Raw genomic sequence first — 27,147 nt, 5'->3', positions numbered from 1 at the left:
TTATACACCTTTTTAAAAACGAATATATAATCCCTGGAAGAACAAATTGAAGGACAGCACCCTCATTCCATGCAGCTTGCTGGCTCTTTTGTTGAATGCAAGGCTCCATGAATTACTCCAATCAGACTGTGCTAAAATGTAGAAGACTAAGATATCATAGATGGACTAATCTAAAAACATTTAGCTCTGCATATTTTCAACAGCCATTGGATATGATTAAACCATTCATTATGCGCCAAAACTGCAGCCTGTTTGCAGTATTGGGTTTATTCATAGTTTTGCAACTTCAAAATTAAACATTCATACTTTGCAGGGTACAATCTAATATAAGCTTACACACACACACACACACACTCCATGTATATACAGAAAAGGAGCTACCTGGAAAGATATTTACATCAAAGCAGAAACTGAACAATATTTTAACAAATATCTCTAAAATTAAATTAAAATGACAAATATACTTTGATGTTAAATTACACATGAATTGCTTTATTTTTTATGTTCCATTTTTAAAAAAAATATATATCATTTTAAAACTTTGTTTAATGACTTCAATGTTTTAACTTTTATTCAGCTTTGAAAGCAGTTTTTAAAATATGTATTTGACAAGTCATATACATTTTTAAATCTTTGGTGAGCCTATTGTTCTCTAGCTTTTCGTATCATGTTCATTTTTCTCTTTTTTAGGTCCCCTCCATCATTTTTCTTATGTATAGAATAATATAAACATTTTATATTTGCTCAGTTGGAAGTTTGTTCAGTTTGGAGATCACCTATTCAAAAACTTGAAATACACACCTCCTATGCATACTCATATGGATGATGAGGTGCAACATCATCATCATATGGCAGCATGGGTGAGGCAGCTATAGCCTGTAAAACTAGTGAAACCACTTGCTATTAGTAAAGCTTCTCTTCAATGTATGCACTATGCCAACAAGCAGTATATACCTAGCTATCATGTAACATGATTTGTTTGAGAGACAGTATCTCATCCATTCTCTTCAGTAGTTATGCACTTAAGAAACAAGTTACGTAAACATGGTATGTAGAGTATATTTCTCAGCATAACCAGTTTTACTAACTTTAACTTATGTACAAGAGTGCATCACTCTTAATATCATATTACCATGCATCATGCATATATGCACACCAATAATTCTTAAATGGTAGACTGGCACCAATGCAGCTTAAAACATTTGGGCTACATTAGAATATATTTGAAATATATCTTGTTAGAGATAAAGTGGCACATTAAATATTTGCTTGATACAGGAAATGGCTCCATATTCTAATTTTAAATGTTAATAGAAATACCACTGTGATTTAGCAGTAGTTTAAATTCAAAGGAAAACGTATGCATCTACACTCATGCATCTGTTGACAATTCCTTTAAAAGTTTTGTTTCTCCTTGGATTCACAAGGTTACTCCAATAGTAACATCCCAAAAGATGTGCATGATTTAAAGGACAGCGAATGGGTCTTGTCTATATTCCAAATCTTTTTCGTTTAAATATAAAACAATACGCAGCCTCACTGTTTACATAAGAGATAGATAAATAAAGCCAGGTATAAACCTGAAATTGCCCTCATCTTGTATGACTAAAAATAAATTTAAGATTAAAAATGCCACCATATTATTTAATTAAATGCACAGAAATAGTAGTTATTCTTTTAATTATATCAACTATTATACTAACGCTTTTATTTAATTTAAAGGGAAAGTCACAATATTCATAATAATCAAATAATAATCAAGAATAAAAACTTAAAAGGATCACATTTGCAGTAGTTTTGCATACTATTAAAGCAGCAATCTGTTCCAAATAAAATATAAAGTTTTGTGTAAGAGAAATTGATGTTGAAATGTATGTCAGTATAACATAAAATCTTTCTTCTGATAGTAAGGCTTGAAAGAGTCCAGTTTTGGTAATACTGCTAAGGTGGCTTTAATGATTGATTTGTGGTTTTAAGGCAATGTAGAATGGTGATGATCCTTGCCAAAAATCAGTAACACATGGTACAAATCTTCATCTGAAACTTCTGGTAGGAAAACTGCTGTTCTAATAGCAAGAAACTTATTAGGACAATAATTAAGAGTTTTTATTAGAATTTTACAAGGACATTTATCTATAAAATTTAACTGAAGACTGAATAGTGAAAAGAAGCTCACTTTATTCTAAAATGTGTTAAGTGTGATAAACGTGTTGTGATAAACACATTGGTAGTATTGTTATATATAGTTATCTAAGGAATTCAGTGAAGATTTTCATTCTCCTTTTATTTTGCATCAATCCTATCTCTACTTCTGCAAAATTAATGAAACAGAACACACCTCTGATTTTTATATACTCTTGCAATGGGTGCAAAGACACCAACATCATATCATTACTCCCCAGTTCATTCCATTGCACATCCCAGTAATAGATATTTCTGACTCACGTAAAAGCGAAGAAGAGAGTGGTGGCTCCTACTAAGAAGATTGCAGCAGCTGATACCGGGACATACTTGCTAGGTTTGAATCTCTTTCCAGATGCTGCTGGCATGTTGGAGCTTTGGTGGATGATCTGCCCTGCAGCATAGCCCAGGCCCAACAGGAGTCAAGAAGGGTAAGAAAATTAGGGAAAGAAGCTTTCTCAAAATACAAAACAAAACAAGAAATCAGGGGAAAGCTTAAAAGATTGTCCAAGTTCTCCAATTTGTCTGTTAAGAGCCAGATCTTATTCACAATTATAATTCAAGATGGCATTGATCAAAAAATAAATAAATCTGGATAGAATTATTAAATGAACAGAACAAGATCCAATCAGGAGAATAATAAACCTAATCCCAAGATTCCTTTCGAAAAATAATAACATAAAACTAAATTCTGGAAAAAGTAGTCGCCATGTAGTTTCTGGAGAATATCACCTTCTAAAGATGAAAAAAATAGTTCAATAAGGCAGAAAACTGCAGCTGGATTGGAATTTTTAGTGCAAGATGAGAAGATGGATTGGACAAAAATTCCAAGAAAAATGTTGTACTAGATATAAGCTCCAATGGTTTTTGATGTATTATTACTTCATTATTATTTTCAGAAATTGCACAATAATTTTCGAGGCAGAGTTTTCCCTTTCTAATCTGTTTTCAAGATAAAGCAATGTATTGTGGGTGATGTTTAGGGATAGTTACATTACTGGTAAATATGCTAGTCTAGAACACATGTTTTTCTGCCTCTAGAATGCTCTTTTCTCCCAGGGTTAGAACCCTGCCCCTTGATTTCATCAGAAACTAGGGCTGAGTGGCAGTTGCTTGCATTTATTTTTCTCTTGAATGCTAAATCCTAATAACAGCTGGTAGAAGGCTGAGCTGAAAATCCTTTTTCTTCCAGAGGAATTGTGAGGAGCAAACTGAGGATTGGTCCTGTTTTAGTCTTCTTAAACCCTTAATAAATATACTTTTTACTTTTAAAAATAGAAAGTAAGTTTTGCTTCTTTAAAATAGAAATAAGTTTTGCTTCAATTTTACAGAGAGTAAATCCAGAACTGGAAGCCTCACAATTTTCAAAGATTGTCATAAAAATAAAACAATTGACAGAAAACAAAAATGCAGTCTTCTTCCAAACTTATGTCCTACAACATTTTGTCTGCTCAGACTGATCCACTGTCACACTTCTATGACATATAATATTAGTCTTTATTCATATTTGCTTTAATAATCTTCACATCATTTAAAAAAAAATGATATCTGGAACTCTTCTTTTTACCTAGAAAAACAAAAGAAAAACATTTTTATTTGTAACATTTTTTAAATGAAAGAATGATTTATAAATAACTCTCTTTTGTGTGATTTGGTTTCTGAAGCTACAAATCTGGAATAATTCTGACTGTGAGATATGGCACACTTTATATTCAACCCTCAAACATCCAATAATTATCTTTAATTTGGATAAGTTTAATGTTAATAAAATTAATACTAAAAGATTATGTCTAACATAAATGGAAGAACTTATTAAACTTCAAATCACTCACTTTTTACATGTTGACGACTGAAATATATTAAGCAATTATACAACATTATTCATCTGCATTTCCCCTCTTTTTTTCTCTCTATGCTAGAGTGGACAGGAAAAGTATTCTGCTAACTTATTTCTTCTACTAGCAGGCAGAAAGCATTGGCTAAACACTGTACTTCCAAACTACCTTTTCAAAGAAAGACTAAAACCTTGTTGGTCAGGAATTCCATAACACATTTTGAAATATAAATTCATTGCTAAATCAACTTTTAAAACGGATGTGCATCATCTACTTCTTTCATTTGCTTCCTTTATATACATTTCCATATGCTCTCTGCAACTACTCTCCACCTTTGTCATATTGATTTTCAGTTATAAACTCTAATCAGATTATCCAAAAGTATAGAATCAAGAGGTGATATAACGGTAAGGTCTGCGAATCTTTTAGAATTATCCATATTTCTTTAGTATCATAATTTACAATATGATCAGAGATTCATTTAAGTCTTATTAATGAAGAGATTTTAGCAAAACAAACAACCCAAAGATCTTGATGTCTTTATTGATCTCATGGAGCTAGTATGAGCTGCCTCTGTTAGAAAAATATCTAAAAACCTAGACAATCAACTCTTTTAAGAAAGTGAGTTGGATCAAATATTAATAAGATCTGATCTTGGTGGGCCCCTCTCCAGAACAAAACCAGATTTTTTGTTTATCCCCACAGTACAAGTTGTGGAAATGAATCATATCCTGATCAGAATAATAGTTGCAGATATGAGCCCAAAAAAGACTATAAAACTACTGACAAAGATGTTGGCTTTCTTCAATTCACAGTCCAGTAGAGTGCGCAAAAATGGAAAAATGCAACACCGCTACTCTTCCCAGAAATTATCATCCAAAAACATTACCTTAAAATAAAGTTATATTATACTACACGAATAAAGAAAAAGGGCTTGCAGGCCACTAAGTAATGGAACTTCACAGTAACAGCATCTGCAAATCATTCTTATGTCAGGAAAAACTTAAAGAGAATATACATGGGGGTAGCCAAGGATTGTGTCAAGTTTACTTGGCTAAACAGTAGGCTATGAATAATGCTTTGATGACAGTTGAAACAAATGTGCAAACTGTTGGCATTAATGAGAAATGTATTTGGAGAAAAAAATCTCACTGCATTTCAACAAAATAAGTTCATCCCAATTATGACACATGATGCGTTTTGCAGGTTCAGGATCTAGTTGGCTTATAATGAATTCTGGACTTACCAATTCTACAAAAAAAGGTCAGAAGATATATAGAATAAATAACACAACAAACTTATAGTAAATATTGAGAGAACAGAATAAATATTGAGTTTTGGAAAGGCTGAGTCAAAGTCCTACCCTTAACAGGTGAAATATAGAATATCCTAAAGCAAATAAAAAGACAAATCAAAAAGATATGTGAGTTGAAGCAATTTTTCAAAGAGGAATGGGTCAAAAATGGTAATGTGTGGGAGAAAATATTGTGCCCCGCCCCTCCACAGTCACGTGACTGCATTTTGGGGCCCTTGGTAACTGATATGCTCTAACAAGAAAATCCTGTTTATTCCTTGAACGTGATTTTTTTAAAAATTACCCCATTTCCAAAAAAAATGCTACATAATATAGAAAGATGGAAGTTGCTTTGTAGGCTAATTTTTTCTTTTAAGAGTGTGAATTTGTTAGAAACCCAAGCACCTTTTTTCCTCTCTTCTATCTATAAATCACATTAAAATATAATCATGGTTCAACTTTCTCTACAATCCGGGAGACCTGGAAATCAAGCTCTTTTTGGGTTCAAAATTAAAATAATGTATTTATAAGCCATATTTGCATCCAAAGGCAAGCATCGATCTGAACCAAATATCACTATGAAAATAATGTACATATATAATATAAATGATAAAAGCCAGGTAAAAGCATCACTAAGAATGTATACTGGGGATCAATCACAGTAGATGTTAGAGCTAGACAACATTGCATGTTGTCATTCTATATGTCTGACACTGTATTACTGAGCAATGTGAGCGATCAATTTTGTAAATTATTCATTAAGAACAGCAGCTACTTCTGCTGGCAGAGATGATTAACTAGTACATGTACAGTAATAGAACATTTTTTGAAATCCTAGCAATTTACACAGGCAGAAGCCAAAAGGCAGTGAACTACAAAGGAGGAGAGCAGAATGAATGCAATTTCGTTGCTGAGCCTTGTTATTACTGCAATTTTAGTCAGTTTCATATGCCCTAGTTCCGTGATGGCGAACCTATGGCACAAGTGTCATAGGTGGCACGCAGAGCCATTTGTGCAGGCTCACGAGCTGCAGGCAAACTTACCTCACTGCGCATGCGCACACCTCACGGCTGATTTTCAGAAAATACCGGAAGTGATGAAACGGGCCTAGTTTTTGGCCTGCAAAGCCTGCAGAAGTCTTCCTCAAGCCTCTGGGAGACCAAAAAAAGCCTCAAACCGGCCAAAAATCAGCTGTGAGGTGCAGTGCAAGTAAGGGGGCAGTGGGGGTGGGCAGGCAGGGATTACCTGCACATGTGTAGGGGATGTGGGGGGAAGTGCACATTGCCTTCTGGGTGCTGGCACGTGAGCACGAGTGTGCAAGCGCATGCACAATTTTTGGCATAGGAGCCCAAAAAGGTTTGCCACCACTGCCCTAGTTTATCATTTTCCATTGCATCAAGCACAGAGTTAGTGTCAATTTCAGTAATAACCCCTTCTATGCATTGACAAATATTTTTGAAATAAAATACAAATACAGAGCTTAAAATACAACATAAAGCAAAATACAACATCAGCATAAACCATGAAATCCAAGTAAATGCTTTGCTGATTTAGTAATGTTCTCAACCAGAATCTTCTAGGCATTTATGGTAATAATGTATGTTCCTGAAGGCCTATCTTTTGGTTTGGTGAACTGTTGATTGATAACCTGAACACTCTCCCAAACATTTTAAACAAGATTGCTGGAAACTTGACTTTACTATATACACAAACTAACAGCTTGTAGTGGTTACTAATTTATTGAAATTCCTTTTAAACTGAAATTAAGGACACATGTGAAAAAAAGAGATAAAAGTTAAAGACATTTCTAAAATCCTGTCTTCAGTTGCTCTACATTTTATGATTTTATTAAAACTTTTAAAAAGTGAGTTAAAAAATAAATTTCCTAACTCCCTAAATAAGAAAAAGAAAGACAGAGAGAGAAAGAAAAAAAGAAAAAAAGAAAGAAAGAAAAAGAAAATTGCAAGGAAAAATGTCGAAGGAAAACAGAAAAAAAATACAAGCTATTAGCAGGTTTTGCAAACAAAAAAAACATTTGTAAAATGTTGTAAAATGTGGTCATGTGACTGCAGGATGTTCAAGTGGCCATAAATGCAGGCCAAATGCCTAGGGCCTGAAATATGATCATGTGACTGTGGGAGGGCAAAAGGTGTTGGAACTTCAGAACTGGGTTATAAGTACCCTCAAGGAGATCCACCATAACTCTGAACAGCTACCAAGTGACTGGTCATAACTTGAGGATTACATGTAAACATCAAAGACATAAATCACAAGTTCATATTTTTTTTTCATTTTTACATAAAACATCTACAAGGGGTTTCAGCAATAAATGTTGTGTCTAATCAAAAAAGTTAAATTATCTCAGCAAGATGTGTCCATTTCACCAACCATTCCTCCATAATGAATACTATCGATTTTTTTTCATTATTAGGCATATAATCAACTGTTCACAATAGTCATATATTAAAATAATCTTTCATGGGTTTTTCCCATTTATGCATTAATCTAAAAACAATATTGATTGAATATTAATCTTTCAAATCCTCTACACTGAAATATGTATTTGAACCCAGTTTTAAAAGCTTTTTTACATATCTACCAAGCATGATAAAATGTCTCCTTGTATCGTTTACACTGGCAACCTACTTTTGAAATATCTTTTATATGTTCTACGGTAGATCATTTCTCTGATATCATATACCAACAATACATTATTCAATAAAAATTCCTTTAAGATCCTAACAATGTAAAGTTTGACCTTTTAAACACATATTTTCCCTGACCCATTTATATATTATAACCAAAATTCCTAGCTCATTTCATCAGTTCTTCTGTTTCAAATTCCAACAAAAGTGTATACATTTTAGCAATTACATATTTATTATCAATATATAACTATACTTCAAATTCCTGTTTCACTTCATAGCATATTTTTTTTGCCAGTTTGAATCCTTCCGATAACTATAAATAGGAAAACCATCGACAACTACATCCTTCTGCTATTAATTGTTCTCTTGATTTAATTTTAAATTCCCCTTAATGTTTTTCCGATGATTCTTGATACATGAACCATTTGTCCTTGCCTGTTGCTTCTTTTCTATTACAGGCTTCTAAGACTTAGATCCATAAAGCGGGGAGGGGTTGGACACAACATGTATTCCATCTATTCCATGTTCTCAGTAATAAAATGATTTTGAAATTTACATTAACTTTAAACTTCTTTATATTATAAATATCCATGTTATCCAAACCCCCGGTCATAATCTTCTAGCTCCAAAAGTCTCTTTTTTTCTCAGCACCACCCATTCTTTAATCCAGACCAAACAAGCGGCAAAATACAATTTGAAACCCAATCTTCCTCTTCCCTTTGCATCTTGTAACACTTTATATTTAACCCGATTTTTTCCCTTGCCAAATATACTGTATTTAGATGAATTTTTCTGCCACTGTTTAAAAGTACGATTGAAACCAGGTACTCACTATCTGAACAAAAGCGTCAATCTCCCTTCTAAGGCTGAGATAGGTCAGGTGATGGGTTGCTTTTCTCCTAGCTGATTGGACTGAGTCTGTCAAAATGCTGATTAGCCTAGCTCTGCCCACTGTGGGTGGCTCCTCCCAGCTTTCGACTCAGTCCTCAGCCAGGACGGACGCAATCGATTGCCTCTTCTGTGCCTTTTTCAAGGCAGCTTTGCTCAACAGAAAAGAGAAAAAAAGTTAAAAAAACATCGCTACGACTCTCAGCTATTTGTCAGAGCCGCAAAACAGTTAAGGGTTGCTCTGGCAGTCCGGAGCAGCCAGCAAAGGCCATGGGGCCACTTTTCAGGCCTCTGCGGTGAAGAGCCCACATGATTGGGTGGCCATTTTGGAGAGTGGGCGGCATTAGCCTGTACTTTCCAGAGCTGCGGGACCATTTTCGAGCCTCCACGGTGAAGAGGGAGGCTGCTATTCAAGCACCCAAGGAGCTGCCCTCCAGCGAGCAGTGAAAGGCCGAGGAGCCTTTTTTCGGGCTCTTTGTTGAATCAGGGAACCTCGTGGCCGGCGGTGGCCATTTTGTTTGGAAGGAGGTTCGACCTGCTTCTCCAGTCATTCCAGTGCCAAGACCAGCACTACGCCATCGGCCTCTGGAGGCTGCTGGTCCAGAAGACTATGAAGGGTAGGCGCTGTACAAATTGTTTGTTTCGGTGGGGGACCTGTCCCTGTGTCCGAAGTAGACCAGGGCCTCCAGGCTTCAGGCCAGGTCTGGTCTATATTTGGAAGCCCTATTAGGCCCCAATGGGTGTTAGTCCCATCAGGAAGTGTTAAAACCTCCTACTGAAGTGGTATAGGGCTGAAGATAAGTGGTTTGGAGCTAGGGGATAAGCAAGAAGATATCCCCTATTTAATTCCCTTTGCGTGCTTCTCCTCCTTGCACAGGGTTGCAAGTCCAAGAAAGGCCTTCTTAGTTCAAGACGGAGGACACCCCTAGAGGCAGCAGGACCTCCAAAGCAGGAAAATCCCATAGGACAGCTTCATCTGCTTCAAGCAGCAAACAAAGGAAGCAGGCCTTGCCAACGAAGAAGGCCTCTAGGGCGAAGGAGAAGGATGCTTCCAGGCAGCAGAAGGCCCTAGAGAAGCAAATTGCCAAGGTACAAAAAGCCTCAAGGATCAGATCTCCAGACAGAGACTTCTCATCACAGTGCAGTTGATCTCCAGGATCAGGAACCTGGACTTTCCTCCAGGAAATGATGATGTAGTTGAAGGTGATTCCACACCTTCTGTTGAGGGAAGGCCTTATGAAGATCCTCAAGGAGGTTTCAGGGCGGTACCTTGGCAGGAGCAAGAGTGCAGTAGGCCTGGAGTGGAGGCCACTTTTACACATACTGCTGCTGGCCTCAGACCTGCTGAGCCTTCTGAGTCAGAGATCCCTGTTAATATGCAGCTCTTGATAGACAAGAGCATCAGAAAGGGACTCTCTGAAGGCATTCAATGGTTTGCCTGCCATTCTTCAGTGTTATCTGAGGCGTCTGTGATTCCATCCCGTGAACGGGTGGCTCTGTTATCAGAAAGAGGTACCTTGATTCAGAAATGTGATTCTCCAGCTGCTTCGGCTTATGCTCCATCTGTTACTGCTGCACCTTCCTTGATAGGAGAGACAGAAAAAAGGGAATCTGACAATGTCTGAGGATGAAGGTCTCACACCTGAAATTCCAGTGTTTTCAGGCTTGTTTAAACATACGTTATTCACCCCTTTATTCTTCAAGGCTAGAAACACTGTCAACCTGAAAGATGCTGATGATGAAGATTTGTGTGTTCAGGCTCCCACTGAGTCAGATGCTCTTTTTGATAAGCCTATCATAAGGAAGGAGGTGGTATCATCCCCTAGGCTTTTTCTGAAAGTAGTTCAGAAACAGCTGGATTTGCTGGCTTCAGGACCATTGTCTTCTGACCACAGATTCTTCAATCTCGGTCCAGAGTTCACCAAGAGCCTCCAAGTGCCCATAGTAGATGCACCTGTAGCAGCCTTGGCTTCTACCTCTATGGCTTCTTCTGATCCGGAAGATGTCCTCAATGCCAAGGAGAAAAGGATCGAGCAGTCTTTGCAGAGATCTCACCAGGCAGTTGCCTGGGCTGCGAAGGCATCCACAGCAGTGTCGTTCTTCACTAGAACGTCTCTTAAATGGCTGAAGCAGCTACAGGACGGGATCCCGGTTGCAGACATCCTAACTCGTCAAGATCTTAATAAGATAGTAGCTACAGCAGAGTTCATAGTGAATGCCACTCTTCACAGGGCCAGGTTTGCCACCAAAGCCATAGCTTCTTCCATGGTGGCTAGGCGCATATGTTGGCTGCATAATTGGCAGGCTGATGGCAGGAGAAAATGGAAGCTAGCATCGATTCCTGTACAAGGTGACAAGCTATTTGGGGAAGCATTAGACCTGTTCCTGGTGGACACCAAGGATGAGAGGAAAGTGCTTCCATCACTTTACAAGAGGGCAGAGAACCGACCTGCCCCATACTTCAGGTGCCCAACCTTCTGGGATGAATCTGGATCCAGCTTCCATCAGTCTGTCAAGTCCCCCTCCATCAGATCGATCAGGCAAGGGCAGACAGCAGTTCTTGGGCAAGTAGCCCTTTCAACGAGGAAGAAGTTGCCCATACCATTGCCAACGCTAACAGTTCTCAATCTTTTCCCAATGGCAGACGTTTAGCTAGGTTTGCTGACAAATAGGGAGAGATTACACCAGATGCCTGGGTGTTAAATACTGTAAAATTAGGCCTTTCATTAGAATTCTACTCCACTCTTCCGAGGTTTTTCATCTCCTGTCCTATTTCTAGAGATAAGGTGAGAAGGGATCATGGAATCAGCTATCCAGCATTTGCTGGAACTCAGAGCCATCCAAACGGTCCTGGAAGACCAACATGGAAAACGATTTTATTCCAGACTCTCTGTCATCCCTAAGGCCTCGCAGGTGGGGTGGAGAGCAATTCTTGACTTCAAAAGACTCAATAAATTCATAGTTTACAGGTGTTTTAAAATGCATTCCCTCCAGAATATCCTGGAGAGCGTTAGGCAGAGGGACTTCCTCACTTCCATTGATTTGATGGAAGCTTACTTACATATTCCAATTTGTCATTCCCATAGGAGTTTCTTACGTTTTTGTTATCAGGGAAATCACTTTCAATATAGGGCTCTTCCCTTTGGGTTATCTTCTGCCCCTAGAGTTTTCACTAAGGTTTTGGCTACCTTAGCAGCGCACCTGCGTTCTTTCCTGTTGCATCTGCAATATTAGATGATATTTTGATCTTATCCTCATCCTTTCAAGGGGCATGGAACGACCTGCTACTAGACTACTATTTCGGTGCTGCAGGATCTGGGTTTCTCAATAAATGTAAAAAAGAGCCAGTTTACTCCTTCCACTTGTCTGCTTCATTTGGGAGCTACTACTGACACCCTGGTTTGTCAAGTTTTCCTTTCCCAGGAAAGGCAGAACAGCCTGTAATTGCTAGATACACATATCCAGAGAGAGGGTTCAACTCCATTGGCTCATCTCTCCCAACTTTTAGGTAAGATGGTATCATGTATTGGCACTGTTTCCTGGACCAGGCTTCATTCCAAGGCCCTCCACTGGTTCTCTTGCCTCATCAAAAATTAGGTAAAGGTGCCCAAGAAGGTGGTACAATCTTTTCAGTGGTGGTTCTCCAGAGCATCTCCAAAGGTCTGTCCTTCAGGGTGGACGACAGACTCATTCTCACGACCGATGCCAGCTTGTCAGGTTGGGGAGCTCATCTGGCTTCTCACATGGCTCAGGGCATATGGTCGACTGAGGAAGAAGCCCACAATATAAATTGGCTGGAACTTAGGGCTGTCCGTTTAGCTCTCAGAAAGTTTAGTCAACAGGTCTCTGGCACACATGTCCTAGTCATGACAGACAATGTAGCCACCAAAGCCCATATTAACAGGCAGGGAGGCACCAGGTCCCAATCCCTTATGATAGAAGCTGAGGCTTTGGGTAGATGAGCATAACAACACCTCCTGTCCATCTGGGCTGAGCATATTTCTGGCACTGATAACATGCAGGCAGATTGTCTCAGCTATTGACCACTCGGAATGGAGGCTACACCCTTCCCTCTTTGTACAGATTACTCAGAGATTTGGACTTCCAGTGGTGGATTTGTTTGTTACACCGCTCAATGCTCAGTTACCAAGATTTTTCACTAGGTTTGTCATCCTTGGGGCTGAAGGGACCAACGCTCTCCATGGCAGGTTGCCTCAGGGACTGTTATATGCTTTTCCTCCTTTGCCTCTGCTATCAGCCGTAGTACTTAAGATTTTGGCAGAAAAAGCAGAGATTATTTTAGTAGCTCCTTATTGGCCTCAGTGCCCTTGGTTTGCAGACTTGATGGGTCTCTCAAGTCTGCAAACCAAGGGCACTGAGGCCAATAAGGAGCTCATCCTTGGCAGATTCCTAAGGAAGATATCTCTCTCCACCAGGAGTCCCTGATTCATCCAGAGCCCCAGTGCCTACAGCTGACAGTTTGGCAATTGAGTGGAGTGTGTTAAAATGCACTCATATCTCCAACAAAGTAACCAGAACCATTCAGGCCTCCAGGAGACCTTTTACCATCTGCATTTATGATGTTACCTGGCAAGCTTTTTCTTGTTGGTGTTCTAAATCAAACATCCAGCCTTTAAAGGCTTTTGTAGCACACATTTTGGAATTTTTACAGGTGGGCTTGGATAGAGGCCTTTCTCCCAATACCTTTGGTCGTCAGGTGGCAGCTATATCTTCAGTGCTGACTTGTGGCAAGTTGGAGTCCTTAGCACACCTTCCTATAGTCCATAAGTTCCTCAGAGAGGCGGCCAATCTTCGCTCCTCAGGGTCCACAGGTACTCTACATGGGACCTATCAAAGGTGTTGCAGTCCCTGACTAAGGCTCCATTTGAGCCTCTCAAATTGGCTAGACTGCATCTCCTTACACTTAAGGTAGCCTTCTTGGTGGCTATCACTTCAGCCAGGAGAGTATCTGAGTTGGTCGCTCGTTCAGTTCACCCAGACCTGTGTATATTCCACCCTCACTGGGTGGTTTTAAGGTTGGATCCAGCATTTATTCCCAAAGTCAACACCTTGTTCCAAAGATCACAAGAATTGGTTCTTGCAGATTTCTGTCGCAAACTGGTCCATGACTTGGAAAAATCTTGGCACACTCTAGATGTGCATAGGGCATTAAAAATTTATCTCAAAAGGACTTTAGAATTCTGCAGAATAGAATCCCTCTTTTGTTCCTTCCAACCTGCCACATTGGGGGGGAAAGGTAACTCCATCTACAATCAGCAGATGGATCAAGTCATGTATCTCCAGAGTTGCACCCTTCCCGTTCCCAGAGGCATTACGGTTCATTCCACTCGTAGTGCTGCTACAACAGCGGCCTGGGCAATACGGGCATCAATTGAAGAGGTCTGCAAGGCAGCCACTTCCACATCCCCATCTCCTTTCATCGGCCACTACCATTTGGACGCTTTTGCTTTGGCGGATGCTGCATTTGGCAGAAGAGTTCAACAAAGAGTGGTCACGGAGCATGGGGATCAGGACCAGACTTGAACCCTTCCGAGGACAATCCAGCTTTGGTATGTCCCATCACCTAACTTATCACAGACTTACAAGGGAGAATGGGCGTTGTTTTTCCTGAACACCATTTCTCCTTGAAGGCTAGATAGATCAGCCCAACCCTGATGGATCTGGTCCGGGATGTGAACCGATAGGAGGGGCCCCCGATGACCCGGTCTCTATTTGTATTTCAGAGGCAGTCCTGTCTGTCACGATGTCTTTTCTGAAAGCTGGGAGGAACCACCCACAGTGGGCGGAGTTAGGCTAATCAGCCTTTTGACAGACTCAGTCCAATCAGCTAGGACAAGAGCAACCCATCTAGTCTTCAAGGAGAAATGGCGTTCAGGTAAGACATCACCCATTTTTATCAGAGTGATTCTCCCCAGTGACCATTTTAATTTCTTCCATCTTAACATGTCATTCTTAATCTCATCCAGTGTCTTAACATAATTATTTTGAAATAACATAAAATTCATATTTGCCATAGTAGTATCCAATCTTTTTTTCTCAATCTTAAAATCAGTTTTCTCCATCAGTTATATTTGTTCTAATTTCATATTTTTGTAAACACCTTTGTCTTCTAATTATTTGTAAAATCTGCTAAAATAGCAAAGACCTTTAATCTATCCATTAATATTTCTATTTCTTTTAGTGGACCTTCTAAAATTAACACTAAATCATCCACAAATGTTCTTCCTTTTTAAATTTTAACTCTCACAATCCTGTTCAGTACCCCAAAAACTAAAATAAAGTGCTGACAGCAGTCCTAGTTGTCTTCTTTCTTTTTGAATTTCACAAAGGTTTAGTTCTATTATTATTATTTAATAAATATTTATTTATTCATAATTAATAATAATTAATAAAGTATTAATTTTATTTGCCATCCATCTCGCTACAATGTGGCTGTGAGTGACCTATAACATCAAAAGCAAGAAAAGCTCCTTTGTTATGGACCCTGTAATCCCTTAATTCAGAATAGAGTCAGGGGCAACTGTATGGAATTGAGCATTTACTAGCCGGATGCCCTTCCTGACAACATGGAGTTTACAACAGATATATTTTCTTTGTACCATAGGAGAGAAACATCTGCCACTACCTAAGTTTGAACTCGCAACCTTCCAAGTGAGAGGCAAGCATCTTCACCACTAGGCCATCACACCAATCAAAAAGCAATAAAACTGTAAAAAATAATTATTTCGAATAAAAAATATTTTTTCTTTCTGTGAAATACAAATCAGTCTTACCCATTTAATACGATTATCTCCAAGGTTAATTTGTTACAAAACTCTAAACAAAATAATCCAAGTCAAATTGTCAAAGACCTTCTCTGAATCTAAGAATATCAATGCAGCTTGTTTTTTAATATGTTTCTTTAAGATTCCAAAATATTCACTTCTAATATTACCTTGTAATTATCTTTTAAGTAAAAATGTACATTGTAAAGATTGCAAAATTTTATCCTCAAAAAATCAACAGGCCAGCAATCTACCTGGACCAAAATAGACTTTCTGTTTTAGTCCTTTTGATAGCTTCAACAGTGTCCTTATAAGTCCATTCAAAATTTGTGTCCCATGCTGTGTAATCTTCAGTAAATTCTCTTTATGAGAGTATTCACCCGCTTTTTCTGAGAAATTTTGACCTTTATATAAAGGTGTATAATATTAATGAAACTATTTTGCACATTTAATTACTTGTTACTGCAGTGCAGTATTCCCTTCTTGCAAATTTAATATCACTTTTTTTGTTTTCACATTTTATATCCTAACCATCTCCCAAATTTATTTGATTGCAAATTCAAAATTTTGTTTTGCATTATCCATCTTTATTTCCATCTCTCTTACTGTTAACATAATTGCCTCTACAGAAGCTTAATTTGGTGAGTAATAATTGACATTCCCTGGGGATTTTTAAATTCCTTTTATCTCATCCAAAATAATTTTTCTTGCCTTTTCTTTTTACATTCACTATTACATAATGTGAAATATCCTCTTATGAAAGCTCCATTTGTGTACCAAACCACCCTTACTTCTGTGCCTTTATTGTTCTTCTAAAAAAATTACTTCAACTTTTTACAATCCTCGTTTCTTTTTGTAACATCATCTCATCAAATCTCCACCTAAAAGATCAATTTTTCCTTTTAAAAGTTAAAGCCTCTAGATTGTAATCTGAAAGTCTTCGATAACATCTGAACTTTATAAACCTCTCAGAAATCCAAATCACATCTATTCTTTAAAAATATGTTTCAGAAAATCTTTTGTCTCACCATTTTTACATCTCCATACATCAACAAGCTCCAAAACAGGGGTTGCCAACCTTTTGGACCTAAGGGACCACCAAACTCATGTTTTTAAATCCTGCAGACCAGAGACCCTGGGAAAATCCCCAAAAAAGTCCGCAGGAAAATTCCCCCCCCCCCTCTATTCTTACCGATCGATCATTCCTTATTTGGAATCACAGGATACCATCTCCAGCTTCGTTCTCAAGGGGAGGGAGGGAGGGAGAAGGAGAGACAGAGAGAGGGAGAGAGACAGAGACTGACTGACTTACTTTTGGCTTCATGCCAAAAAGGGAGAAGGAGGGAGAGAGAAAACTCAGTGCTATTATTTTTAATTGTTCCATTATTTATTATATATTAATATTTTACACTGTCCCTACACCTAGAGTGATTGTACTGCCTTTCTTTTGCCCAGGTATTTTTCAGGGTTTACATGTCAATAGTCCAGAGCATAAATACAGGTGCATTTAACAGAGCTGAAAGGGACTATGGAGGTCTTCTAGTCCAACCTCCTGCTCAGGCAGGAAAACTGAAGGGTACCAAAATCTGAATAGAGGTCCTGGGAAAGGTGTCAGAATAACAGAATAGCACTTAGAAGGGACCTTGGGGGGAACTCTATACCATTTCAGAGAAATGACTGTCCAGTCTTTTGTTAAAAGCTTCCAGTGTTGGAGCACCCAGAACTTCTGGTGGCAAGCAGTTCCACTGGTTAATTGTTCTCACTGTCAGGAAGTTTCTCCTTACTTTTAGGATGCTTCTCTCTCTGTTCAGTTTCCATCCTTCTGGTACTTTGGAAAATACATTGCCCCCCTCTTTCTGGCAGCCCCCTAAAAGCCTGTTGCCTATCACCCTCTTGGGCAAAGCATGTGAGCCATTTCCTCCTTTCAGTGGTCCATGAAAGTACATCTATAGATAGATAATAAAGTCAACAAAAGGTGAACAACATTTTTACAGAACTATAGATATGTTGAGGCTGGGTGTGACAAGGAATGGCTGGGAGGGGCCAGGCAAGCACCCCTTGACGTGAGTGACATTGAGTTGGCCACACCCACCCAGTCACATGACCAAGCCATGCCAACCAGTCATGTGCCCACCCTAGTCACATGACCACCAAGCCACGCACACCCAGTCATGTGACCTTAAGCCATGCATATATAAACAATTGAATTAAGGTTGATAATCAGGCGCTTAAATACTTTCTTTACCAGGAGATAAAAGTAATTTAAAATGATGTTAATCAACATTAATGCTTGCACGTAGTCCCAAAATCTAAGAGTTATAACTCAAAGATCTAAGAAGCCTTAGATATAATAAAAGTGATTGTGGAATTCCTTACACTCACAGCAACTGACAGATTATTGTATTATATGCCCAATAGGGAAAGAAAATTGAAATGAAAATCCAGTACTCCAATTTACTAAGTAGAAACAAGAAAATGGAAAACCAGGAAAGGAATGGAGGAATGTCTAGATAGGAGAAATATACCATAAATCAGATGCATCTGAAAACTGAAAAGGCAGTTTATAGAATTTAATGTGAAACATTATAAACACAGGTGGAAAATCCATTTTGCAACCATGGAACACACTGTTAAAAATCAGCTACTGAGGGATCCAGATTGAATGGCTATTCCCAGGAACAGCTGAGCTCGAATCTTTGCATAGAAGAATCCAAACAAAGGTTTAAGATAAATTTTACTTTTAAAAATGCAAAGAAATCACAGCTGCTTTTGAAAGTTTAGAACCAAACTTCAGTAAAAACCAACTTGGGCAGTTCTGGATGCTGCGAAGAATAGGCAATAACCAAAGCTATTGTAAAACTGTTTTGTAATGTTTGTTTTTCCCTTTTCCTGCCCTCAAAATCCTCTCTGACCTCAGGTGAACAATTTTGATAAAGTTTCCTACTATTTCAAAGGACAAACATATATGAAGGCTGGAACATAACCATATAAATAGGCATATTAAAAGAACCCCTTTAAAATTTTCCTAAAAATCCAAACCCATCCATGTCTATATATCTCCGCTTAATTAGTAAACACTAGGTTTGCAAAAATATTTAGTGAGGGCCTAGCCTTTAAGAGCAAAATATGAAAGCTATATCACAACCCCCGATTTATTACTTTCAAAAAGTGTAACATTTTATACAAGTTAATGGTATTTAGATGTTAGGCATGTGGTTGTCTTTAAAAAATTATGCTGTATCAGCCATCAGCTTCAGACAATCTGGTAATTCAGTACATGAATAACTTCTAAGTGACTCCAGCCGCTGTGACTAAATCATATACCAGATCTGAAATTTCAGAAATATCCGTATACTTTATAGATGGATTCTGTACTTCTCATAATTCAGCATTTTTTAAATAAAATTGTTCAGATGTATTACATTAATATTAATTCCAAATGAATGCCTTAATTCCAAACTAAAGTTAATTTTAAGATACAATGTTTTTCTCCTGGATAAAATATGGAATTTCTTAAAATAATGTGAGGTGAAATGGGAAATATGTACTTTGCCCATTCTCCTATTTTAGTTCCCAAACCACAGCAAACAGTTAATTCAAATACTTATCTTCTTTTAGTTATTTCATAGTTCACACCAGTCTAACATATTTAAAGCAAGGACAAGGCCTGTTCTTATCTTCCCTGCGTGCAGAACATATGGAAATGGTCTTAAATTATAGGAAAAGAGTTTATGAATAAATTATAAAATACTTTGACAATAGAATTGATTCTGGGTTGAGGTATAAGCTATTATTCAATAATGCGTTCAAACAAAGTCCAAACGTGTTCATGACTAGATCCACATTTATATGCTTCAGTTTGGATTCCTACATTAGTTTTAGTGCTCTAAATGGCCTTGTTCAAGTCTAAATAACTTGATAAAAATAATGTAAAGTTTTTAATTTTCTTCTTGTCTATTAAAGTTCCAGTTTTAAAAATCCTTATGCGCGTTAACCTTCAGCTATTGTATTTTACGCTGCAGACACTTTTTGTCTTAATCTGAATCTTTTCCTGCAGGGGACATACAGGACAGCTTCCTGATGATATCTGATAGTTGAATGTCAGGAATGCCTTTTAAAGATCTTACTTCCCCAGTGGGCACTTTTTCACTCATACAAATTTAATTTAATCACAAAAAATCAATTTCCTTGTTCCAAGAAGTGTGACAAACAGAATTTTTGGAGGCTGTAGTACATATCTCTTTAATGATTCTGAAACAGAGTACAAAGATGCTATGTAGAAAAATTATTCACCAACCTTCATGTTCTTGTTTAAAACTGTTGTTTGAATTGATGAATTTCACACACACACACACACACACACACACACATTGTTATATTTTCATTTTATATGCAGCTTCAAAGAAAAAGCTACGAGTCAAGAAGGCAAGTTAATCTGTTTAAAAGAAAACTTGATGGTATAAAAGAATTTATATTTGATGATATAAAGGAATTGAAAACTCCATGGAATAACTATTAATATAATGTGCCATTCCACCAAGATTTCATTCTTGTGACAGATGTTATAGACAACTGTATCTGAAATTAAACCACCTATTTTCACATGAGTTATCATGAAATAATGCCATATTCCGTTTTGTATTAAATTTCACACTCTTAAGTCCAACTAAACCAAGTGTCTAACATTGTCATTCTATATGAGCAGTAGATGAGCAAAAAATACTGATACTTTTTATCATACAGCTTACCCTTCAATGCATCATGCAAATTCTGAATTGTAAACTGCTATTCAGAATGGGAAAAAGGAAACCAGATGCCACTTAAATTTGGAGGGGATAAATCACTAAAGTGACTCACCATCAAGTTAAATTAAATTGAATTTGTAGAAGTTTTAATACAAAATACTGAAAAAGTATCAGAATGCTCCTCTTGTTCTAGGGTCATTATCAACTGGCTCAAGAGCTAACAATAAAATTACCTAACAGCAATCACTATTAAAGGCTTATCCACAATTTGTGTTAAGTAACAGATTAATCCAGGTAGCCTAATCACTATAAGGATCTAAACACATAATTTTGGAAGAGGTAAATATTATTCAAAATAAATTGCAGGTATAATTTTTCTCCCAAAAGTTAGTTAGGCTGCATTCACATAACATAGCTAACCTGGTTTGCTGATACCTTTGGGTAAATATTTACTCCAGGAATATGGTGGCAGACAAATGAGTAGCCATCTTTTCAGGAAGTCCAGCTGTTAGGAAAATAGCTGGAAAACTGTCACTTCCTGCATTATGCTCCTTAAGGAAAAAGCAAAAACTTGACAACCTGATAAGGGCTGGTATAGAAAGGGAGATTATGCATCTGCTATTATAACTATTCCTAATGAACAAAGGGGTGGGGAATTAAAAGAAGAAAGCTCTGTCATAAGGAACACTTACAGGTGCCCCATTTTTGTGAAACCACTCTGGGCACTCTTTAATAGCAGGGAAGTATCAACACTTGGTTACTTATCCTTCCTATTTCATTCAAAGTAGGATGGTTAGTTAATCCAAAACAACTTTCTCTAACAATAAACTGATTAGGTTACAGGTGGTTGCATTACATGTGAACTTCCCCTTGACTTAAACATTTCACCCAACTAAAATAGCTTTTATTTCTACTGTAACAATTTGGGGTTTTTTTTTCAATTAGCTACCAAAACTTCCACTGCATCATGTCGTCTAAATACCTATCATCTATTCACTTTCTTACCGGCAGCAAAACAAGTTTCTCCTCATACGTAGGCTTTTTATTACAAAAATCAGCTTACCGGCAAATGTCTTTGTCATGTTTGCCTTCTGTACTATATGAGCCAAGGCCGCCTAACAATTGGATGATAGCTAGGAAGTACATAAAAATATAACATATTCCTTTACTTTATACTTTTCCTGACCAAAAAAACTTTATAAACAAATTGTGTTGGCCTCAGTCTAAATACCTTGCATATAAACTATTTAAATATATTTATTCTAATGTGCAAAAGCAATATGAAATTCTTACATATGTAGGCAATTTTAATTCATTAAAAATAAAATTGAAAATATATTACTGCAAAACAAATAAAAACATGAGCAGCAATACCACTTCTGGGAGTAGAAATTTTCATAGCCCAGGAATGTTGTCAGAGCACCTATCTTACTGCAAATAAAAGAAATTAGAGAAAAATCTCTAAATATTAATCCAATGAAGAAACATAAATTAGAAAATTGCAGAAAAATATGAATTCTGAATCAGAATTTGCACCAAGTAATATTATTGTACTCAAAAAAGGGACAGTGGATATGAGATTAAAAGCAAAAAGCATGACTGGTATTTGCCCAGAAGTAGTAGAAGAAAGAAATCCCTAGTGAAGATGAAGTAATAAAATTCTGATATGCCATGAAATGGATAGGCTAACCCTAGAGATGAAAAATAAGGATGAATCAGAATATTACATAATTTGGAATAGATTTTATCATTGGTGGAGACAGAAAGGACGGACCTAAGATGGAAAGAATTTGTTGAGAGGATATCCGAGACTATGAGACTAAAATAACACTGAGGATGTTGGAGGATGTAATTAAGGATGAATAAATGTATATATGTGTATACATATATGTACAAAGATATATAAGATGTATATTATATTACACTAGAGTGATGACCAAAGTTTATGTCAAAATGATTCCACCACGTTCAATGTTTTTAAATGTTATGTTTAATAAAAATATTTTTTTTAAAAAAGCAAAAAGCATAACAAGAAATCAATGAAGTATAGAGTGAAAAATAACAGACTAACCAGTCATGTAGTACACAAGAACATGTAACTTGGAAACAGGAAAAAAGTAATTAAGAGAATATGAACTAAAAGTAGACTAACAGATTTCAGTGTTCATCATCAAAATATCACTCTAAAATGTTTTTGCACATCTGTTCTGTTCTAATTTCAACGACATTAGAACTGTTTTTTAAGCAAAAGGTCTACAGGAAAGTCTTTTTATCAATTACCAATATGACCTTTTGTGTAAAGAAATTGTTACATTTTCCTGAATGCAAACTTTCTAGATGAAAACATGTGATCTGTACACTAGTTAGCAGTCAAAAATAAAGCTTCTCCCAAACAACTCTAAGAGAATAAACACAGTTCGTTTTTCTTTTATTTGGGAAGAAACTGAAACTGAGTTCCAGTATGGAAGACTGTGAGCAAAACGATACATAAATGTATCAGCAACGACAAATTATCCGACAATCTTTTCTCCTACACTGAACTCCCTTTTTATAAGGATTGATCATACACTCCCAATACAAAACGCAAAAGAGCTTGAAGGAGGAACCCAATTTCCTCCCTGTTTATGAGATACCTGCACACCTCGAGGTGTCGCCTACAACTATGACCTCCACGCTTAATAGTCCCTATAAGTGATCCTTGAGGTGCAGCCTTGAAAGAGGTAGCAATAGCACTTAGACTTATATATCGCTTCACAGAGATTTACAGCCCCCTCTAATCGGTTTACAGAGTCGGCATATTCCCTCCCAACAATCTCCTCATGTAACCAACCCCGGAAGGATGGAAGATCGCTGGGTAAAGATCAAGGTTTCTGAAGCAGAACTCGAAAGGAGGGTGACCGGCACGAAGTTTGGAGGAATATCGATCCACCCGCCGGTTCCATTGGTGGGACAAGACTACGGGGAGCGGTAAACCTCGGAGCGGGCTGGGAACCGCAGCAGGAGGCGTCGGAGCCCATTCCGGGTGTGACAAAAGAGCGGCGAAAGCAGCGAGAAAAGAGGTGCGAGGCGGGGTCTTCTTCGTGGCAGAGGCCCTCGGGGCTGCCTAGCCGAGGCAGAAGTTACACTCGCGGAAGGAAGCGGGGGGAGTGTGCGCGAGAGGGGCCGAGAACCTCCCTCGCCTCTCGCGCCTTTGCATCCCGAAGAAGAGCCCGAGAGCCGTTAGGCCCACGGAGCCCTCACCCCACGGACGAGGAAGGACCCCGCTCTACGTACGCCGCTCCCTAAAGACGAGACGAAGGCCTTCCTTTGCCGCCTCCAACCTTTAGCACCTACCCGCCAGCGCCGTCCCTTCCGTAGCTGCCGCTCCGGGAAACCAAGCACTCGATCGGTCGCTCGGCCCAAGCAGTCACAAGAAACACCAGCACGGGAAGTAAGGCGCGCATGCGCGTTCTCAAACCCGCTCGGGCTCGCCGGTTGGTCAGCCTCCTGCCCGTAGGCGCGCGCGCAGTCCCCTTTCCTCTACACCCCTCCTTTCTTTTCTTCGAGCGCTCCTGCGGACATGCGCAGTAAACTACGTTTGGCGAAAAGCGAGAACGGATTCGTTTGCGTAAAGGGGCGGAACTGCGCCGCTAATAAATCACGACTCGGGGAACGAGGAGCTCCAAAGCGGGAGCTAAAAAAGTAGTTATTCGCATGCGTGTGACTGACGTTAGGCGTCTGGAAGCATCCGGGTCAATCGTTTGCTTGATAAATTAGGGGGGGCGGGCTAGAAGACTAGCATGGGCGTGCATGTAATAGTTGCGTATTTATTTTTATGTTTCGATAGAGGATCGCTGTGTGAAATCGCGTATCTTTGAAGAATTTGCAGAGATTCACCTGCAGGTTACTGTTCAGAATGTCTTGAGCAGAATCTTCAGTTGTATTTCTGGTAGAGGATCTCATATGTATAGAAATCATGTTTCTAGATTCTAATATGTCCAAGTAAGGAAGCTATATAATGGAGTAGCCTGGATATTAAAGCAGGTCTCCAGATTCAAGATTCACAAACTGCCTTTTAGCCTAACAATTGTTTTCCATAATAGCTACCCTGCTATATTGAAACTGCTGTCTGTTACATCAAGTTATGGCTGACTCATTCAGACCAAACGTATGGCTAGATAATTCTGGTTCAGGGAGGATTTTGTTTAAGAGGATCTGATGTTAAACTGTAACTGTAAAGTAATGACTAAGTTTTTTCTTGTGAACTCAATACTTGCAGTTTAGAAAGCATAGTGCTACAAAATTGGTACATATACTGCGAACTACTTTCTAATACATGAATTCAGAAAAATATTTTGTTCAGTAATGCTGCTTTTAAAGATGCAGACACATTGGAGAGATACAGAAATGTGTAATGCAATTACTACGTTGCAAATAATAGGAAAGAAAAAAAAACTATTTTATATCCCTAATACTCTTCGAAGAATATAGGAAAAGGAATTAATCCAGATTTTCTTAGTACATGATTTTGACCATGGTGAGATTTCTACTATGATCCATTTTATTAGTTGTCTCCATGCTAAAATTATTTTGTTATTGCAAAAGCTTGTAACATTTTTTTATCTGATAAGTGAAAATAGATTTGGGCTGAAAGACAGTCTCCTAAAAGAGGAATTTAGCATGTTACAAGGCTTTTGAGGCTTTAAAATAAATTGACCATTACACTAATTTTAGAACTTGCAGATTGGAAGTTGCCATACAGTATATTTTACATATAGATGCCCGGGATATTAGCTAGAAAAAACTTGTTTCAAGAGCTCGACAGAATACTTGCATTACAGCTTTTGTTAGTAGAAAATTGAATCATAGGAAATAGTTACCAAACCGATAACTGTAATCTCAGGCACTATGACAGGATAATCTATTTTGTAACCATAAAATGGTGGCTGACAACTTACTTGCATACATACAACCATTTGAAAACCATAGGTGGCATCAGTAGACTTATTACTCTACATCAGGGTCTTCAAACTTGACAGCTTTAATACTTATGAACTTCAACTCCCAGAATTCTTCCTCCAGTCATGTTAGCTCAGGAATTCTGGGAGTTGAAGTCCACAAGTCTTAAACTTGCCAAGTTTGAAGACCCTTGCTTATATCTTGAGATTCTATATGATCAGGCAGAGCAAATGTATTTGAAAATGTTATTCTGAGGAGGAAGCAGTAATGCAGGCAGAGACAATTGCTTATTCTTCAAAATTTGACAGACCCCTACGGAGTTAAACAGATAGAAGAGACATCTGCAAAACATCTGTCCAAATTCTAGCTTCAATGCTGGATCAGCAATTTCACACCAGTTACCTCTCTCAAAGAACTCAGCTGAAAGTTCAGATCAGATTCTAGGCGCTTGAGGAGATAAGACTAGAGAGAGAAAATATATATCTATGCATGAATCTAATTACTAGAGTGACACTATAGAAGTATCCCCTTGTTTTTTAATGCTTGGAACCAGCTGTTCTTACCATTCTGGGCCAAAACTTCAAGGACTAAATCAGGCACAGTAACTCATCAACAAGATGTGGAGATTTTGAAATGTAGATTACATTACAGTATATCTACAAGTTAGCCATTCAACAGTGAAAAACATCAGCAAACTAACAGAAGGCAATGCAGAATACTAAAATATTTTGATTCACAATTCAATTAAGGGCTAGCATTTTAGTATGTAACTTTAGTCTTCAGAAAAACAAAAGCTTGCTGGCTGAGGGAAACCAATGGTGCATATTATTTTGAACCATCTGGATGAATTTCTCTGAATAACTGTCAGTATGCAGAGTACAACAGGAAGACAAGAAACCTTTAAAAATAATTTTTACTGTAATTTAAAATTACAACAATAACAAAAATAATATCAATTAAAAAACCATAAAATGGCCAAAGGGAGAAAAATGAGAAAAGAGGAAAAATGAGTTTGGAGAGCCGATCCATTCACTGGCTCTTTTCATCACTGACATTGGCTTGGCTCTCTGCAATGCTGTCTTCGGTCTGCTATTGCTTCCCCAGGGATCCCCAGAAAGGCTCCACTTAAACTCAGCCCACTTAAGGCTCTGCATTTATTTTATCACCTGAATGAGTAGCCAACATAATCATATTAGTTGCAGGACTGAAAAGGCATGATACAGGGAAAAAAAACTATCAAAATCCTTATGGTGTTCTAGACTATACCCTTTATAAAGAGAATTCATTCCATCTTTGTATTGCGACATCAAGATGAGGGGAACGAAAAGCCATCTTGTTCATAGGGGACAGTTCCGTACACCTCTGTAGAGCCATTTGAATTAAAGGGAACTATTGATGTACCTTAAAAATTAAGCTGGATTAATATTAGGCCAGTTTAATGATTATATTGTGGAAACTTTGTTTAAACTTTAAATCAAAGTTTAAGACAGTACTGTAATTATTGCACTGCTGTCATTTTTGACATTAAATTCTCTAGAAACTAGGGAAGAGAAATATTCTTACATGGAAGTATGCTGTTGAGGTGGTTACATTTTAATAAAGGAAGCTCTGACCATTCCCAAGTTAGTTATTTGTTGGATTTCCCTCCCACCTGGGTAGCTAAATAAATCTTAGCCAACAGAGAATAGTTAGTTTTATCTAATGAGATCTAGGAAGAACAAGCATTTTGTCAAGGGTTGTTTTAAAGATGCTGCTAAAGTTCAGTAAATAAGAATTACCAGTGGATCAGCAGGGAATCCTGAATCATATGATGAGTGGATTTTTGTTATTATT

The 27,147-nt window shown here is 37.8% G+C and overlaps 1 protein-coding gene across 1 annotated transcript in view; it reads right to left on the bottom strand.

The window, feature by feature from the left end:
• Positions 1-23,835, bottom strand: part of ZDHHC5 (zDHHC palmitoyltransferase 5) — a 65,041-nt gene extending 41,206 nt beyond the window's left edge. The window contains exons 1-2 of the mRNA XM_026719643.2: positions 23,710-23,835; positions 2,446-3,748 (exon numbers count right to left, since the gene is read on the bottom strand). Of these exons, the coding sequence (XP_026575428.2) occupies positions 2,446-2,549 (104 nt within the window). The 5' untranslated portion in view covers positions 2,550-3,748; positions 23,710-23,835. The remainder of the gene's footprint in view (positions 1-2,445; positions 3,749-23,709) is intronic.
• Between the last annotated feature and the right edge of the window lie 3,312 nt (positions 23,836-27,147).

Source organism: Pseudonaja textilis, chromosome 1 (genome assembly GCF_049901715.1).
Source record: "Pseudonaja textilis isolate UNSWEBS1 chromosome 1, rPseTex1.2, whole genome shotgun sequence".
NCBI classification, from domain to species: Eukaryota; Metazoa; Chordata; class Lepidosauria; order Squamata; family Elapidae; genus Pseudonaja; species Pseudonaja textilis.
Note: the sequence above shows the minus strand (reverse complement) of the source record. Positions and strands in the feature narration are given on the sequence as shown.